The sequence below is a fragment of the Aspergillus lentulus genome (assembly GCF_001445615.1).
Source record: "Aspergillus lentulus DNA, contig: Alt08, strain: IFM 54703, whole genome shotgun sequence".
NCBI classification, from domain to species: Eukaryota; Fungi; Ascomycota; class Eurotiomycetes; order Eurotiales; family Aspergillaceae; genus Aspergillus; species Aspergillus lentulus.
Window position 1 is genome coordinate 1670805 of NW_028322118.1, and position 16960 is coordinate 1687764.

General features: G+C 50.3%; 5 protein-coding genes across 5 annotated transcripts; 3 read left to right on the plus strand and 2 right to left on the minus strand.

The window, feature by feature from the left end:
* Positions 1 to 266: 266 nt before the first annotated feature.
* On the minus strand, positions 267 to 1404 carry sec17 (alpha-soluble NSF attachment protein SEC17; the record flags this gene model as incomplete). Its single annotated transcript, XM_033563277.2, has 5 exons — positions 267 to 506; positions 562 to 736; positions 801 to 1107; positions 1184 to 1307; positions 1372 to 1404. The coding sequence occupies 5 exons, from the start codon at positions 1402 to 1404 to the stop codon at positions 267 to 269; spliced, it is 879 nt and encodes a 292-aa protein (XP_033419168.1).
* A 347-nt stretch (positions 1405 to 1751) lies between these two features.
* ALT_3809 (glutamyl-tRNA(Gln) amidotransferase subunit F, mitochondrial) lies at positions 1752 to 2339 on the plus strand (the record flags this gene model as incomplete). Its single annotated transcript, XM_033563276.1, has 1 exon — positions 1752 to 2339. One exon carries the CDS (start codon positions 1752 to 1754, stop codon positions 2337 to 2339), a length of 588 nt encoding a protein of 195 aa, XP_033419167.1.
* Positions 2340 to 2598: 259 nt separating this feature from the next.
* Positions 2599 to 4653, plus strand: ALT_3810 (DUF726 domain protein; the record flags this gene model as incomplete). The annotated part of the gene is made up of 1 exon (XM_033563275.1): positions 2599 to 4653. One exon carries the CDS (start codon positions 2599 to 2601, stop codon positions 4651 to 4653), a length of 2055 nt encoding a protein of 684 aa, XP_033419166.1.
* Positions 4654 to 4764: 111 nt separating this feature from the next.
* On the plus strand, positions 4765 to 7127 carry ALT_3811 (glycoside hydrolase family 72 protein; the record flags this gene model as incomplete). The annotated part of the gene is made up of 5 exons (XM_089599640.1): positions 4765 to 4791; positions 4849 to 5094; positions 5480 to 5517; positions 5563 to 5588; positions 5638 to 7127. 5 exons carry the CDS (start codon positions 4765 to 4767, stop codon positions 7125 to 7127), a joined length of 1827 nt encoding a protein of 608 aa, XP_089455978.1.
* Positions 7128 to 10766: 3639 nt separating this feature from the next.
* ALT_3812 (uncharacterized protein) lies at positions 10767 to 12660 on the minus strand (the record flags this gene model as incomplete). The annotated part of the gene is made up of 2 exons (XM_033563273.1): positions 10767 to 11085; positions 12401 to 12660. The coding sequence occupies 2 exons, from the start codon at positions 12658 to 12660 to the stop codon at positions 10767 to 10769; spliced, it is 579 nt and encodes a 192-aa protein (XP_033419164.1).
* Positions 12661 to 16960: the final 4300 nt, after the last annotated feature.

The window sequence follows — 16960 nt, forward strand, 5'->3', positions numbered from 1 at the left end:
GTCCAAGGGCAATGTAGATAATGTGCGAATCATCCAAGGTTTAGGGTCACGGGTATATGACTGATGCAGGCGAAAGCACTGTATTGATTGTTATCTCCTTGATATATAGAATGGAATGTAACACCGGTGCAAGGCACGCATGGATTCGGATCATCACAACATCATCTAGCATAATCGACAAATATCCGGACAGTCCAACCAGGGACACGATAGATTCAACCCTTGTTCAGCTATCAACACTATAACGGAAATTACGCGAGGCAAGCTTAAGAGAAATCTTCCTCCGCCTCTTCGATATTGCTTTTGATGCGCAGCAAGAGAGTAGTCTTCCACTTGTCCAGCTTGCTGAGCTGGTCATACTGGAACAACTTATCGGAGAAGGCTTCCTGGTCACCGGCCTCGATGGCCTGCACCAGGTCAACGAGCAGCTGATGCTCTCGCGTTGAGGCAAATGTAGGATCGGTGTCGCGGTAACTCTCCAGGGCGCGGTTCGCGGCGACAATGTCCTGCAAGACGAATAAGCAGAAGAATAAAAGCTGGAGCTGTCGAAAGGAGACATACCTTGCTTGCCAGGTGGCAGATACCTGCCTTCAGGAAGTAGTCCTTGACCGACCACTTCATGAGATTATTGGTGATAGACGACCGGCCGATCCTTTCGTAGTTCTCAATGGCCTTGTAGTAGTCTCCCTCGAGGGCAGCCAGATCCGCAACTTTCAAGTAGTGCTTGTTCGCGAGCCTGTACGCAGATACTAGTCAGTACGACCGATCTCCTGTATCTGTACGACGGAAAAGTTACATACGCCTCCGCATTATCACCGTCAAACCACTCCGCCGCTTTCTCATAGGCTTCCAGCGCCTTCTTCGTATCGCCCAGTTCAACCTCGTACACCTCCGCCAGATGCTGCTGCTGCGTGGCGGCCCGACGCAGATTCCCCTTTAATACGTAGTGCTGAATCGCCGCCGAGAGCACGCGAGCGGCGTCCTCGGGGTCGGATTTGCGGTAGACCTTGAAGGCTTCTTGCAACGTGTTTGCTGCGTCGTCTGGCTCATTGAGGTTCTGTTTCTGGATTGCGGCGGCCTTTTCGAATGCCAGCCCAGCTTCTTTGTCTGATCATCGAGAAGATAACCTGTCAGTGACACGCCTGTGGCTCGAGGGAGAGTGAGGCGGGGTAGATGCGCATACTCAGCTTCTGCACTCTGAAGGCATTTGCGGCCTGCGTATACAGATCGGCAGCGTTCTCGTACTTTTCTGTCCGTCCGCCGAAGAAGCTTAGTCCGCTTGAGGCGCCTTGAAGCGCTTTGTCTGCCTACAAAGACGAATGGAGTCAGCGATCGTCACTTGGGTCATTGAAAGCGGGGAGTACAAGTTACCTTCTGAAGCAGGACTCGGGGGTCTTGAGCCATGGTATGTGGGAAGTGAGACCGTTAGAAGCTATATCAAATGGAACAAAGGTATTTCGATTATTTGAAACCGAATAGTTATGATGGGAAAGGGTCAAGTGGGGAATAGATGGATTTCATGAAGCTGAGCTTGGGGTAATCGAGATGCGGCATGCCCGCCTAACGTAGGCGGTGGCCTTTTTCGGGACCTTCTTTGCGTTGTTTTGTTTTCGCTGACATCAATGCTGCTCTTCCAATCCACAAAGCTCAGTTCGAGATCGTCTCTTGGATATTACTTATATTATTGAATCTGTATATCTTTCAACAAACAACGTTCATCTGTGCAGTTACCGGCAACTTCAAATACCCAAATGCTGCTCCGCCCGAGTTCTCGGATCGTTCCTGGTCTCCTTTCAAGACAAGCCCTCAGATTTAGAGCTCACGGTTCTCGGCCCTATTCCTCTTCAAAGTCTGACGAGGTGGACATCGACGCTATTCTCGCGAAACCTAGCTGGTCCGTTACGTCGCTTCTCCCCAGCGAATCCGCCATAGAGTCCACACCGGTCACTCCAAAACAGCTACATCATCTTCTACGTCTATCGGCTCTACCACAACCAGCCAGCAAAGAAGAAGAGGATGCGATGATTCGGACTCTCAAGTCCCAGATCCACTTCGTAAAGGAGATCCAGAGCATCGATGCGACCGGGGTCGAGCCCCTGCAAGCTATTCGAGATGAAACCCCGGAGGCGATCCATGAGAACACGATCGGACTAGAACAATTGAAGGAGGCCATGTCCAAAGAACGAGTTGTAGGACGGAACAGGAGAATACATCGCGTTGAGAGCCCCAGAAATGACCGTCCGGACGGAGATGCTTGGGATGGGAATGCGCTTGGCTACGCGTCCAAGACTAAGGGGAAATTTTTCGTCGTTGAGACAGGCAATGAATCTGGCAATTGATCCAGAATGACTCTTTCAGAAAAGCTACGGCAAGTACTACGGCACAATGGCCTGCTTCATCTCGCGTGCGACGGGTTGCACCCCTTCTATGGGAGTGCTATGAGACCGTACGATACTAGGGGGCTGAGTCAGCATCGGATGACTTCATTAGATCTTGACAGTCAACAGCGTTTCTCCACTTAACAACATACAAGTCAAGAGGACACGGGGGCTGGTTGATTTATTCATTTCATTTTCATTTCAGCGCATCTTCTCATCAATGTGGAAATCTTTCAAAGACAAGCATGCCAGCAAGTTCGGGGGAGGCTCGACTGAAGCGGCAGCCTCAGAGCGTGGCCAAGATCTGACCACGATATTGGATAGATCCCAGCGCGGGGAATTGACAGTGCTTGTCGCGCTAATCGCACAGCGGATGCGAGACGCAATTGAGCAAAACTTCTCCAATGCCGCGCCTTCGCCAGGCCAGTCGGCCAACTACGAAGAAAAAGGGACAGGCTCTCTGCCTCAAGCTACAGATGCACAAGACCAGTCATCCTCCAGCCGCGCAGTGAAGGGCTCAAGAACCGACACTAAATTTAAAGACCCCGAGACTGCGACATGTGCTTTATCCAATTTTGACGACTGGAGAGACTCTGTCCTTCTTCGAATTGGTGAGGTCGTCAACAGGGATCCAGATCATGGTGAAGTCCAAGCGGCGAACCAGGACCCGCCGTCAGAAAAGCAATCCCAGCAGATCCGCTCAGAGGAGGATGACCGTTCCATTCGTAAACTACGTGAGGTCTTCCCACCAGTCGAGACCAGCCTCTCCGAACTACCAGAAGCAAAGAAACTCTTAATACTCCACTCATTGCTACTCCTAGTCCTGAGTCTTGAACATTATAATGCCTTGTCTCGCGTCCTGATGCTGTACGCTGCGTCGAGCTTAGGGCTGGACGTTAAATTACTGAACGAAGACGAAGTCAAAGTGGCGAGGGGTTTGCTCGACACTGCTCTGGCGCTGTCTTCTAACGCCCAGACGCAGGATGAGCCCCGAAATCGTGATTCATCCCGAAAGTGGAAGGTCGGTATCGCGTCAGTTGCCGGGGCTGCTCTGATCGGGATCACCGGTGGACTGGCTGCACCGCTTGTTGCAGCTGGGCTCGGGACGGTCATGGGCGGCCTTGGGCTTGGAGCCACCGCCGCGGCGGGGTATCTCGGTGCTCTCGCTGGAAGTGGTGTTGTCGTCGGCGGACTTTTCGGTGCTTACGGCGGGCGGATGACTGGCCGTATGGTTGACAAGTACGCGCGGGAGGTGGATGATTTTGCCTTCTTGCCCATTCGTGGGTCTCGACATCGATCCGAGGACGAAAGAGAAGCTGCGCAGCAGGATCATCGACTTCGGGTTACTATTTGCGTGACCGGGTGGCTGACAGAGGAGGACAACTTCGTGATCCCATGGCGCGTGATCAGACCAGAATCGGAGGTTTTTGGTCTCCGTTGGGAAACCGAGCCTTTGATGAATCTGGGAAATGCGCTCGACCTGTTGGTGACCAGCGCTGCATGGACTGCTGGTGAACAAGTCTTGAAGAAGACATTCCTCTCCCAACTCTTGACCGCCGTAGCCCTGCCGCTTGGTCTTCTCAAGGTCGCTCGTGTGGTTGACAATCCGTTTAGCGTAGCCAAGGCTCGGGCGGACAAGGCTGGGGAGGTTCTCGCGGATGCTCTTATCAGTAAAGTGCAGGGCGAGCGACCAGTCACCCTCATAGGATACTCCTTGGGGTCTCGAGTGATTTTCGCTTGCCTTCAAAGCCTGGCGAAGCGGCGCGCATTCGGCTTGGTGGAATCGGCAATTCTGATGGGGGCTCCCACCCCGTCCAATACCGAGCAATGGTGTCGCATGCGCAGTGTCGTGACCGGACGCCTTGTCAACGTGTTCTCGGAAAACGACTCCGTGCTGGCTCTCTTGTACCGAACCAGCAGCCTCCAGCTTGGGGTTGCAGGCTTGCAGCCTGTTGAAGGCGTGTCAGGGGTCGAGAATCTGGACGTCAGCGACCTGATCAGCGGCCATCTCCGTTACCAGTTTCTCGTTGGCAGGATCTTGAGTGTCGTTGGGCTCGAGAGCATCGATGGTCGCGAGGTAGCACGGGAAGAGGCCGCATTGGAAGCCAAAGATCGAAGGCAGGAGCAGGAAAGGACTCGTAACGAACGACAGGCTGGAATGGTGGGCGATGGCAGGTCAGCAAGCCAGCAGCTAGAAAGCCAGGAGGGCCTGCAGGGTGAAGAGGACAGACTACAGAAAGAGATGGAGGGAAGAGCACGAACGCGGCACTCTTAGATAGTCGTCTCAGCAAATGGAATAATTCTATGACGATCTATCCTTGTTTTGGTTTATACTATAGATAGACTTCTAAAACCATTCTTCCCACGATACTCGAAGCATTGGGAAATGACACATGAGGGACACGCCAATCAGGTCAGTCAGCACTAGCAGTCATTGATAAACTCACGAGCAGCAGCTAATATCCGACAGATCCGAGACATTTCATCTGAATTTGAGGCTAAAACATGGCCAACCAAGCTTCCAACCAACCCCGCCAGTCACTGGGGCCGCAAAGCTTGGTCTAGTGAAAGTAGCCGATCACTAGTCCGGGCAACCGTGCATCAATGGCCTGTACGTGATCACGATCCCTGGTTTACGGAAGCCAGTCTGTCTCTAAGCGAGGCCACTGGTTCTAACGGTTTCCTTCTAGTGCGTGTCTCCCTGCAACCAGGCATGGTATGATTTGTCGGCCATCAGTGCCCTTTCCTGAGTCAGGCAGTACAGCTCAATGTTACATTCAAATAGATTGAACGTCTTACCGGGGACATATTAAATAAAAAGCAGCTGCCTGGCCTTTTGTCCCTCTCTTTCTTTCTTTACTTTGGGCCCGACTTTCGTTACGTGTGTATTTGTGTCTCTTTGCAGCCTTGGCTTATTTTTCGAATTTAGTATACAAGTCGATCCGGCTATCATCGCTCGTTCTTATCAGCAATGAGATACTCTCTCGTAGCTGGGGTTTCCCTGCTATCTGGATGCGCTATTGCTGCTGTTCCAAATATTCAAATCAAAGCAAGTTGTTGATGTATTTATGCAAGACGAAGGCTAACCATGACTTTGATAGGGCTCCAAGTTCTTCTACGCGAATAATGGAAGCGAATTGTGAGTGTTTCCCCTCCTTCACGGCTCAATGACTCATTCTTCTAGTTACATTCGAGGTGTAGCATACCAAGGTATGCCACCAACCAATGTGCCCATCCAGGATGCAACTAAATGAGATAGAGGACTATAGCGGCGGAGGAGCCGGGGGAACCGGCCAGACCGACGCCAATTACGTCGACCCCCTGGCCGACGGCTCCAAATGCGAGCGTGATATCCCCTACCTTCTGCAGCTGCGGACCAACGTGATCCGGACGTATGCCGTCAACCCGTCCTTGAACCACGATGCGTGCATGCAGAAGTTGTCCGATGCCGGGATCTATGTCATCACGGATCTGGCGTCGCCGGACGTATCCATCACGTCTAATTCTCCTGTCTGGACGGTCGACCAATACGCCCGCTACACCAGCGTCATCGACGCATTCCAAAAGTACGATAACGTGATTGGCTTTTTCGCCGGCAACGAGGTGGTGAACCAGGCGAATCAGTCCGCCGGCGCTGCGTTCGTCAAGGCCGCCGCGCGAGACATGAAAGCCTATATCAAGAACAAAGGATACCGGCAATCGCTGGCGATCGGGTACGCGACCACCGACAACCCGGAGATCCGACTCCCGCTGTCCGACTACCTAAACTGCGGCGACCAGGCCGACGCAATTGACTTCTTCGGCTACAACATCTACGAATGGTGCGGCGACAAGACCTTCCAGACCTCGGGCTACGAGAACCGCACCGACGAGTACAAGGACTACTCCATTCCCATCTTCTTCTCCGAATACGGCTGCAACACCGAGAAACCGCGCAAGTTCACCGACGTGCCCGTGCTCTTCGGCCCGCAGATGGACAACGTCTGGAGCGGCGGCATTGTCTACATGTACTTCGAGACAACCAACGACTACGGCCTAGTCTCCGTGTCCGGCTCCTCCGTCACCCCAGAACCAGACTTCGCCTACCTCTCGTCCGAGATGCAAAGCGCCACGCCCACCGGGGTCAACAGCGCCAGCTACTCGCCCACCAACTCACCGCGCGCCTGCCCCACCGTCGACGACACCTGGCTCGCCAAGTCCAGCCCCCTACCCCCGATCCCCAACGCAGAGCTTTGCAACTGCATGGTATCCAGCCTGTCCTGCGTAGTCAAGGACTCCGTCGCCGCCGACAAGTACGGCGAGCTCTTCGGGCAGGTCTGCGGATACGGCGGCGGGATCTGCGACGGGATCGCCCACAACGCCACGACGGGCTCGTATGGCGCGTACAGCGTCTGCACGAGCAAGGACCAGCTGTCGTATGTGTTTGATCGGTACTATAAGAGCCAGAAGAAGGTGGCCTCCGCGTGTGACTTTGCCGGCGCGGCGTCGGTGCAGTCGCCTAAGGGCGAGTCGGCGGATTGTAAGCCGTTGGTTAGCCAGGCTGGTTCTGCGGGAACCGGGACGGTCACATCCCAGCCGACGGGGGGAAGCGGTACCACTGGTGGTAGCGGTAGTGCGGCGAGTACGTCCACGTCCAAGGGTGCGGCTGCAGGCGCTGTGAGTCCTGCTGCGGTCCGGGTGGGCGGCTGGCCGTTGGTTGCCTATGGGGTTGTTGCCGCCATGGCTGGCGTTTTGATGGTTTCTCTTTAGTGAGTAGATACAAGGTTGTACAGTTAGTAGTGGAAGGCAGTGATGGCTCAGTGTCTATTGATATCTAATACCGATAGACTACATGCTGTCCGGACGATGTACTCCTAGTCTAGAATACATATCTATAGTCATAGTGGTATGACATCTCCGCCGTGCCCTTGTTGAAAGTCCTTCCCATGATCCCGGCCTGTATCCCAATGCAGTACGTTGCAGGAACCAATTCCTTCCATCCAAGCTAACGATGCTAGCAAGACAGTGAAATAATAATAAACACCAGCCTCCCACCCTCCACCCTCGGAAAGAAATATTGCAAGAGCATGCAAAACGCACCTCCATCCTTCAGCTTCTGCTGCATAACAACCGTTTGGACCGACACGCAATGCTAACGCACCTGGCTCTCAAGTCCCCTTATGTTTCAATCAAGAGGAACGTGTATCCTGTCCTCGATGACGAAGACCTGACTCCTACTATCGCCTGGACCAGAGAATGGAAGCCCATACACTTGCTCCAGCCACTATCTCCATCCATTTCTGAAGATCGTTCTCGTCGTCGTCATCATACCATCCCCGATGTTGGAAGCTAGGACGAGTATATCCCCACAGCACATTGGTCCGCAGAACGGGAAACGCTGTACCCAAGAGTCCGTCGCTGCTAGTATAAAGCTGATTCTAGCTATTGTTCCATCTTTAGTGGGAGGTAAAAAGGCAAGTATAGCGGAAGTGGACAAGGGTGTAAGTGCTGTAGTGTTTTGCAGTATCACTACCTTCTGGAGAGCTTCGCAATATCTGTATATGATGCTCTTTAGGACCTCTCTGAGCTATGAAAACAAGGACACTGCCTCTGGTTCCTCCGCCTTTCTGGAAGAACCAAAGCTTCGGTACCAGGAAGGCGTTCGGAAGGACTACTTTCGGATGGTGTTGCAGATCGCAAAATAACCGTATCTGGGATGGGAAAAGTATCCAGTCCCTCAGGAGTTCTTTAAGGTCATCAGAGACCTGTCTACTCTCTCGTCTCTGCACGCTGGGTCGGCGATGGCCGATCTGCCGCACTTGTGCTTGCCTTTGGTGGGTTGACAGTTGGTGTATTGAGAATCTCATCCAGAGATGCTTCCAAGACGTCGAGAATGTCAGGCGTCTGACGGGATCTGATGCTCTCCTGTTCCAGTTTCTTCCGTTGACCGAGTCAATCTCCCAAATTTTGTGAGAAACCGGGGATTGGATCTGCGGGGTGAGTCAGTCCGACCTGGATGTCCGTTGGTCCATGTCGCTGTAGAGTCATTTTCCAGGACTGCAATCTGTCCGCATGCAATCTAGCAGGTCGCCAGGGTATTGATCATGCTCGGGCCGGTTAGCTTGTCAATCCTAGCGTTAGGCGTTCTCGTCTCAGCACTGGAGTTGCCTGGAAAATCCCCTGCAATGACACTGTTATATGAGAGGAAAACCTTACGAAGCTAACAGGCACTGGCTGATTTTCTCCTCCAGACCTCAACCCGGCCTTTGATCCGAGGTTGAGTGAACAAGGACCATTTGACAAGAAAGACCAGTCACCACATTGGCATGGGAGGCGCAGCCCACCTGCCAGAGATCTTTGTCTCTAACGAGACGAGGGTATGATGCAGAATACCCAACTTCAGATACAATTATCGGCAAAGTGCATTCATGGGGCTTGATATGAAAGTCAGGTTCTTCGAAGGAGGGTGCGGAGGATTCATATCCGCAGACAGGTTGAATTTCGCGAGTTGCTCTGCAAGACTTCCAATAAGTTGGTTCTGAATTGTTCATGGCGTCCGCAAATAAATCATCGTTAGGACGGGAGGCGGCAATGTCTGCCACGATCTGGGCGGTTTGGTCGCCTTCACAGGCTCGTGCCATCCGGATCAAAACTCTGGCCAGTTGGCTAACTGCACCAATGGAGACCTAATGATCCCATACCAAGACAGGTCAACATGGGCAGCCAGGATTCCCTCCCCCATCAACCCTGAGGAGGCGTCGAGATGGTACTCCCCATCCTCGGTCCAGCTGCACTGGAACATCTTGGCCAATCGAGGCTGCCTTGCACGATGAGCTTTACGCACCACTGTCCATAGACAGCGGTTAACGGAAGGTAAACTTCCAGTTGCTTGCTCTCATAGGAGCGGAGCTTGCCTATACTCATCAGTCCGCTGAAAATGAGATCATCCGCAGCCAGTCTACTGGTCATCCATACTCTCGTCCAGTTGGTATGCCTTCGACTCTCTGGGAGATCTCCGTAAGTTGCATCCAAATGGAATATTCAAGGAGGACCGACTATACTTCGTAACCCTCAGGGACTCTCAACATCGGACCGACTCAAACCGGAGTATAGGATGGCGATGTAAGGTCTGACAGTCGGGTATATTGCGGAGGTTGTGGCCCGTGGCATATCAAGTATTAATGGCTCTACCAGCCTCCAGTTCGTGCTGTCACTAGGATCACCGGGTACCGTCTCAGACGCATACGTCCATGGGATCGGGGCAGGCTGCGAGGGTTCTTATGGTTCCATAGTCGTACAATCAGCATCGCAGTGTGTTCGTATTGTTCCATCGTGTACGCTTCTCTGCATCCGGTTGAACATGATGTAGCCGTGAGGAACCAGATACCGCAAGAGTGCTAAACCACCATGATTCCCATATATCCAAGTAGCTGACCCTCCTGTAAAAGGCTGCCACAGAGCTTTCAACATCCAGGGGTTGCCCTTTGTGACGGCATCCATCCAGCGTTCATCCAAGGTCCCCTCTCTGAGACAGCGCGCTAAGCCACCATGGCTCCATGTATCTCTGTAGCTGGCCCCTGTCCTCTTCCAGGTCGCTTCGTTATTCTGCCTTGCAGTCCGCTTGTCTACGCGGCTAGTTGAGTTGAAATAGCTATTAGTAACCGTTAATATCAACATAACCCCCTTCGACTTTGTCGTGTGTTCTTTGGACAAACCATCACTTGGTTGAAGTAATAGTTGAGGAGCAGGTCGCAGACGCCAGTGAGAGCGCCCTCATAGTCCTGAACACTCGCGGCCCGGTACTCATCGTGAAAAGTCAACACGGTATCATACTTGGATGCCTGGGAAAATCAACAAGGGCACAGCACAGCACGCAGTTGATCAAAGAAATGCTTACAGGTTGAATGCTCATTTTGGCTGGTGTAAGTGGTATCTGGCAAAGTGGTGAATGGCTACTGCAACTGCTTGCATTTCCTCCGTATGTAGACTCTGGTCATAGCTCTCCATGCGCGCACATGCACGAAGCCACTCTCTAGCCTCAGCGATCATGAGTAAGTTACGCTGCGGAAATGCCCTGATCTTCTGGATGCACTTGATCGGAGTACCGTGTCCGAGAGGCAGGGTCATATTCAGCTGTTCCCCGATGAGCTGTCTGTCGATATACAAGAGATCTGTAAGCTTACCTTGTCTGTATGAAGATGGTAGAGAACGATCATCAGAAACGTATCTTGAGATCTACTGATCCTCCATTCAAGCGAGCCACCACTCGGTGGGTCTTCTTGAATAGTCGTGACCGTCTAGCCTTCATCGCAGACCACGCGGCCGAACCATCCGGACATGGTCGTTTCGAACCGTTTCCCCTGCCGGCCCTTTCGGCCGGAGCTGAAGTCATTTCCCTCAATTGTGTTATTATCCGTCTCCGCTCCCTGGATTGGCGGCCCCTTTCTTGGGGAACGGTCTTTGTGGAATGTGCTTAACATGGTCCGCTGTGCCTTTATCCATATTGATGTACAGCAGCGCCAAGATGCCAAAATCAGTTGTCCGAAATGTCGGATATCTAAGGATCGCGTACATCTCTGGTCGCTCTGGGTTAATGGTGCTTTCGTCGCAGGCCTGCATGAGCTCAAAGTCGAGCATGGTCACAGCCCGCGTTTCCGAGGAGTGTAGCACATTGTGCTTTCCAGAATCCACAGCTAGATACCCGATGCGTCTGAGCGCCTTAACTGCCCTGCGGATCGTTGAGTGTATGTGCTCCTTGTGTTCTCCCGAGAGAATGTCCCATTGCTTGTCAAGCGGATCCCTTTGGCCATCGATATAATAATGATGTAGCCCCGAGGGGAAACGGACGAGCAGGCTATCTTCCGTCGGCTCCGGAGAGAAGCAAAGAATTCGAAGCCTTCTGGCTTAAACTGCTGAAGCCTCTCGTAGGTACTGGCTTCATGAACGTAACTGTACAGTGTCAGTGATTCCACCCCCACGGTGGCGGAAGAAGTGTTTGTACCTTTGAAAACGTGCATGAGACCAGCATTCGGCTACGGCAGGTTCGCCGTCCCAAGTTACCTCATACAAGGCCTTATGATGGGACTGCTTGATCGATCGATGGCAATTGACCCATTTCCTATTTCCGGGGCACGCCGTCGTCACCCGCGAAGAGAATCGACTGCGCCCCCAGTTCTTGTGAAGCAGTCGCCAGCCCGTTCGCATATAAACAGGGGCTGAATAAAGCCTGGCATGGCTGAAAAGGTATTTTCAGCTGTTAGGAGAAGAATTAGCTTGACAACTCACAGTTGTATCTAGAGGATACAGAGAGTTGCATAGGGTCGGAACCTGTTCAGGAAAGTCCAACCACTCCTGTAGGAACCGCGCCGAAATGTCCTCGCCTGAGACAGACACATTTGTTGTCCCACGATATTGTTTCAGCGGGGATCGGCCTCTCGATTAGCATTTTGACAGGCTCCATGACAATAGAGCTTTTGATGATGATGATGATGGCGATGGTGATGGATGGATTGATGAAGATGACCCCAAGAGGGAAGAAACGACAGCAGATGTGGTCTTTAGCAAGTGGGAGAGAGTGTCATCGCTTCAATATTCACTGTGACCATGGGCAGATTAATATTGTGAATGTCAATTACCAGAGAGATGCAAAATAGACTGACTCGCAGACATGTTGGATCCATGGTAGCATTTCCAGTACCCTCAAAGATACCATCATTCGCTACTACAGTAGCAGATATACTTTGTAGTCATGAGCTAATCATGAAACCCTCTGTTCTGCAGGTTCATGATTATATTCACCTTTACCATTCCACAGGGCTTATTGAGCCATTATGATATTCACCAGTCCTGCAAAGAGTACCCGAGTGACCAACTCAATGCCATATGGATTCCTCTTTGGAGATCCAAAGAATGATTTTTGACGGTGTTTGAATCCCAGGTAGTAGACTTTGTTGTCGTGCTGGGCGTGGACAGGGGGGCTTATTAGTGCCCTGTCTGGTTGTATTTTGCCCTGAGAGCCAAAGCCCCAAGACTAAAATCTGTACTTATCTGATTGGGAGACGTCTTGCGATATGACGTTGAAAACTTGCAAATCTGATAGCTTGGTGTATTGCGGGGGCTTCGGGGTGTCTTCTATCCATGGCTCTACTAGTTTCCAGTCTGTCGAATTGGCCGGGTCGCCTGTGCCGTCAGTATAGACCCAAGGGACTGGCAGTTTCTGGGCGAGCGCGTCATCCATGCGTTTGGCCCTTTTGGCCATGTCATTGTCGGTATTGTTGATGTCAATGTCCTGGTCTTCTTCCATGACTTGGGACGAAGCGGTGGGGAGGAAGGTAGGTGAAATGCAGTAGGGGACAGCGTTGTAGTGGGAAAGGAGACTGTGTCGTAGACGAGGGTGGTTAAGAGAGAGAGAGAGAAGGAAGAAATTGGAGATGTGCGAGGGAGAAGTGGTTTATATCCTGTATGGTTGAGCAAAGTGAGAGAAGGGTGGGCTGCGCTTTGGTGCTTCGGGCTGTAACCTGCCCGTTGGATATCATGCTGATGGATAGCCAATTGAGATGGCCTGCTCACTGTTGATAATCATGAATGAAGTAGACTTTTCTCTATCTTCCTTCCTTGGCGGCTTCCATTCTAGTTGCATTGGTAAAGTATTGCCTGAGCATCTTTGCATTCCTGCTTCAGCCAGTGTCTTGCCGACATACATGTTCTGGGATATGGCCTTCCATACCTTGTGATCTTGCAGCCTAGAATGATTCACCAATTTCCATGCCGAGGAACAAGCTTTCCATCTGATTCTTGATTGATTCGATACCTTCTTTCGTCGCCGAAATCAAGAGGTGTCATCAACGTCAGCAGATCGTCATCTCCTCTTTGATAGACACAGGGGAGCTCAATGAGTGATCTGATTCCATCATCGAACTTTTTATTCCAAGTAAAGCTGGCCGTTGTAACCCACGCTAACATTAAATTTGGAAGGGAGCCAAGCTGGTGGACTGTGGAATGAGTGACGAGACGGTCATCCTTCAAGATTAGAAGCTTCATGAAATTCTGGCCTCCATTGTAGATATATTCTTTTGCTTCCTATGAATGGTGCTGGTAGAAGATACATGCTAAAAAGGTGTCAGGATGATCTCCTACTAGAACTAGTAGCAAGAGCTGGCAGAAGATGCTATCTGCTCAACTTTCTGCGGGGTGAGGTATGCGATGCAATATTCAATATGTTCACATCAAGTAGATCTATGCCATGCCACGAAGAAACTTTGATTTCGGCCACAACCGTCGTTTATCCACGTCAAGCGATCTCTTTTTTCTTTTCTTTTCTTTTCTTTTTTTTTTTTTTTTTTTTTTTTTTTTTTCGTAACAAGAAAATATCCTACGCGTAATGCGTACAAAAAGTAGAGTATTTGTATATCCATGACTACCTTCGCCCTCCCCTTAATGGTAGAAAGCCACGCTCAAAAATAAGCGTCAATGGCCATAAGTAGACAATTTCTGAATAAAGACCTTAAACAGAGACATTCATTCTATACTGAAATCATGGAATCGGTTGAGATGGTGTTGTGGAATGTTGGGTGGTTGCAAAGGAAAGTGGCCGCTCGAGCTTGGATTATAACGATCCCATAACCTCAGGTAGGCTAATAGCTATTGACCAACCGTGCGGTTCGGCGATTTTACTTCTGGATCTTTTGGATTGTCTCCGTTCCATTGACTTTTCTGGTGGTTCTATTTTGGCGGTTTTCCATCATGGGGCTGCCCACATTGAAATACTACCGTGCGTCAGACCTATAGACATGGGGATGGTAATATGGTTTTTGGCAAAGTATCGGCGGATATACAAGGATCCAATAATTCTATCGTTTGTAGATATATGACCAAGAGCTCCAAGAGACTATCGGAGAGCGACTTCACATATAACGGCGTGGACCGAAAAAGGAGAGACAGGAAGAAGGCAATAGGTATTCAAACACATGCCCATAATACGACACTTGTCACCGGATTCCCTTGTATTCGTTCATACATCTATCGTCTATGCCTCCACCGACGAGCGTCGAACGTGCACCGCGTTTTCTTATGCTGCCCGCTCATTAGAGGCGAGATATTCGTCCCGCCTCTCCTCCATTGGCAAAGCACTTGGTTGCAGCATAGGAATGTGGGCTGCGGTACCCAATTTATGCCACTGCATGCAACAGTGGATAATCCCAGTGTACAGGCCAACTGTGCATATGGTCGATGCTGCTGTCGTAAACTCGGTGACTGAAATAAAAGAACCAGTATCGTCCGAGGCATACAGTTCGATGTGCCATATGGCATATGTTAAATTGTAGAGGAAGAAGAAGATGCTTCCGACCGTGAGTGAGGCTAGTCCAGTCTGTTGTCTATCAGCAGTGACAAAGTAGCTCCTGGATAGTGACAGAGCCTACCTTGGAAAGGGGTCTCAATGCCTTACGCCTCCAAAGGAAAAGGAATATCTCACACATGATCCCTAGGGAAGTAATCATGAAGAGAATAGCACTTGCCAGCCCTAACCTGTAATATTCTAGCAGGAGGCTAATTGGACAAGAATAGTCGTAAGCATAGTTGTCCCCGCATTGGGTTCGTGACAAAATCGTATAAATAATGAGCACAGTAACTTCCGCAATAGAGATTAGGAGTAAGACGATAAAAACGAGTTTATGCACGGCTGAGATAAAAATAGGCTTCACATTTCTATCGTGACTTCGTGCAATGTAAGCATCAATCAATCGAAACAATACGTTTGTGAGGAGAATGAGCTCGAGATCCGAGAAGACATCGCTGAGTATATCGATAATGTCGACGTTCGGCGGGACGGCAGGGTAGAACCATGTATACAGTGTAAGAGACGTTGGTCTGTAGAAGTGATCAGTCAACATTCCACAAATATGCTGACGGTTTTATCTATTGTCTGCTCTAACGATGCTTACATTAAAATGCTCAAAATAGAGTTGAAGAGGGACTTGAATGGAACTGCCCTTGGATCACTCCTCGGCTTTCGGATTAAACATGATATCAAAAGGAAAGCGAGCAAGGCAACACCAGTTATTGTAGTAAAGACAATAACGATCCTTTTCTCTCCATTGTAGTTATCTCGACTTTGTAATCGCAAAGGCTTCCGGAGAAAGACCTGCAAGAACATGTTTGTGTAGGATGAGTGTAAGTCCAGGTAAAGGATCGCTTTCAAGTTCTTTGGCGAGGAGAAATCAAAGAGCAGACGGTCATAGAGAAAAGTCATAGAGAAAATGCCGCATGAGTAGTGGGCACCAGAAATAACCCCTCACGGCAGAGCCGCCTGAACTATCATGCATGAATGCTTGACCAGCAGTAGGCAGAGTCTCAGCCTTCTAAAGAAAATAGTTGATGAGTCAAATCATGACGACGGTGCACAGGAAGGATGCCATAGGACATATTCTTCTCAGCAACCCAGCTAGTTTTGCCTGTGGAGAAATACATGATCGGCGCCTGTGCCACTAGCATTGAGTCTGAGTTAGGCTTGTTGCAGTGTTGGAAAACCACCACAGTAGAAATCTGCAAATTCAATTGGTAATGATTAATAGACTCTAGCATTCTAAGCAGTGTGGATATTCTAATAATTCTGCGTCTCCACCGCAATGTTGACTGGAAATGAACAGTCATCTGAGCTTAGTTGACAAGTCCCAGACCTAGGTACGACTTCCCAGCGGGTAATGTTGGGCATAACCAACCCCTCTCCGCAGTAGACTGGGGTCAATAGAAAGTTTAATGTAGGATTCTCTATACTGGTCATCCCCCGACCAGAAATGTCGATGGAATGAATATCTCGTCAGCAGCCCATATCCCTTGCACACACCTGGGATGCGATGACTGCGCCAACAGCTGTGCCCCGGTCTTTATGGGGGAGGTAACCCACTTTTACTGGTCCGTTCAATGAGGCTGCCCACGTCCAAAGCCAAATAACACAGCCCTGTCCTACAAGGCAATTTTTGCCACTAACATGAAGTGGCATCTTTTCCAAGATACGACGCTCATTACAGTTTATTGCCATAGGGGAGGGACAGAGGAACATACCAACTCATAGGGCTATACTTTGGTCTTTTGTCTATCCCACACACGCTTTCCTCTGGTTTCATCTACACAAGGACACGCGTGGTTTTCGGAGCTGGGGGTAGTGACGGAGTAAATAGCATAGGTACACCAATCAGTGGGGCAACCTTGGCCCAAGCGGCCCGCTCCCGTGCGTCCTGCTAGGCAACCACTAGGGCCCCCTCCGCCTGATCAAGAAGTACATAATAGAAAATATGTAGATCAAAAACAAGCTTTGGCATGGGCTCCACTACGGTACCTTCCATATCTGTCTAAAGTAGGGGCACTAAGAAAATCATATGTAAGAGGAGAATTTACTATTAAAGAAGCAACATTCAAGATTGGTAATTAGATTTATTCTCTTAGACATGCCATTTATCAGTGATTACTTACCTGTGAATCCCTGCTTGTGTAAGCAGGTGATTCATTCTTCCTTTTTATTTCTATTTGTCAAACGATCAAAATAGTTTCTTTTTCTATTTTTCAGAGTGATTGCACTAGGGGTAGGGTCCCAGGTAATTAAAGTG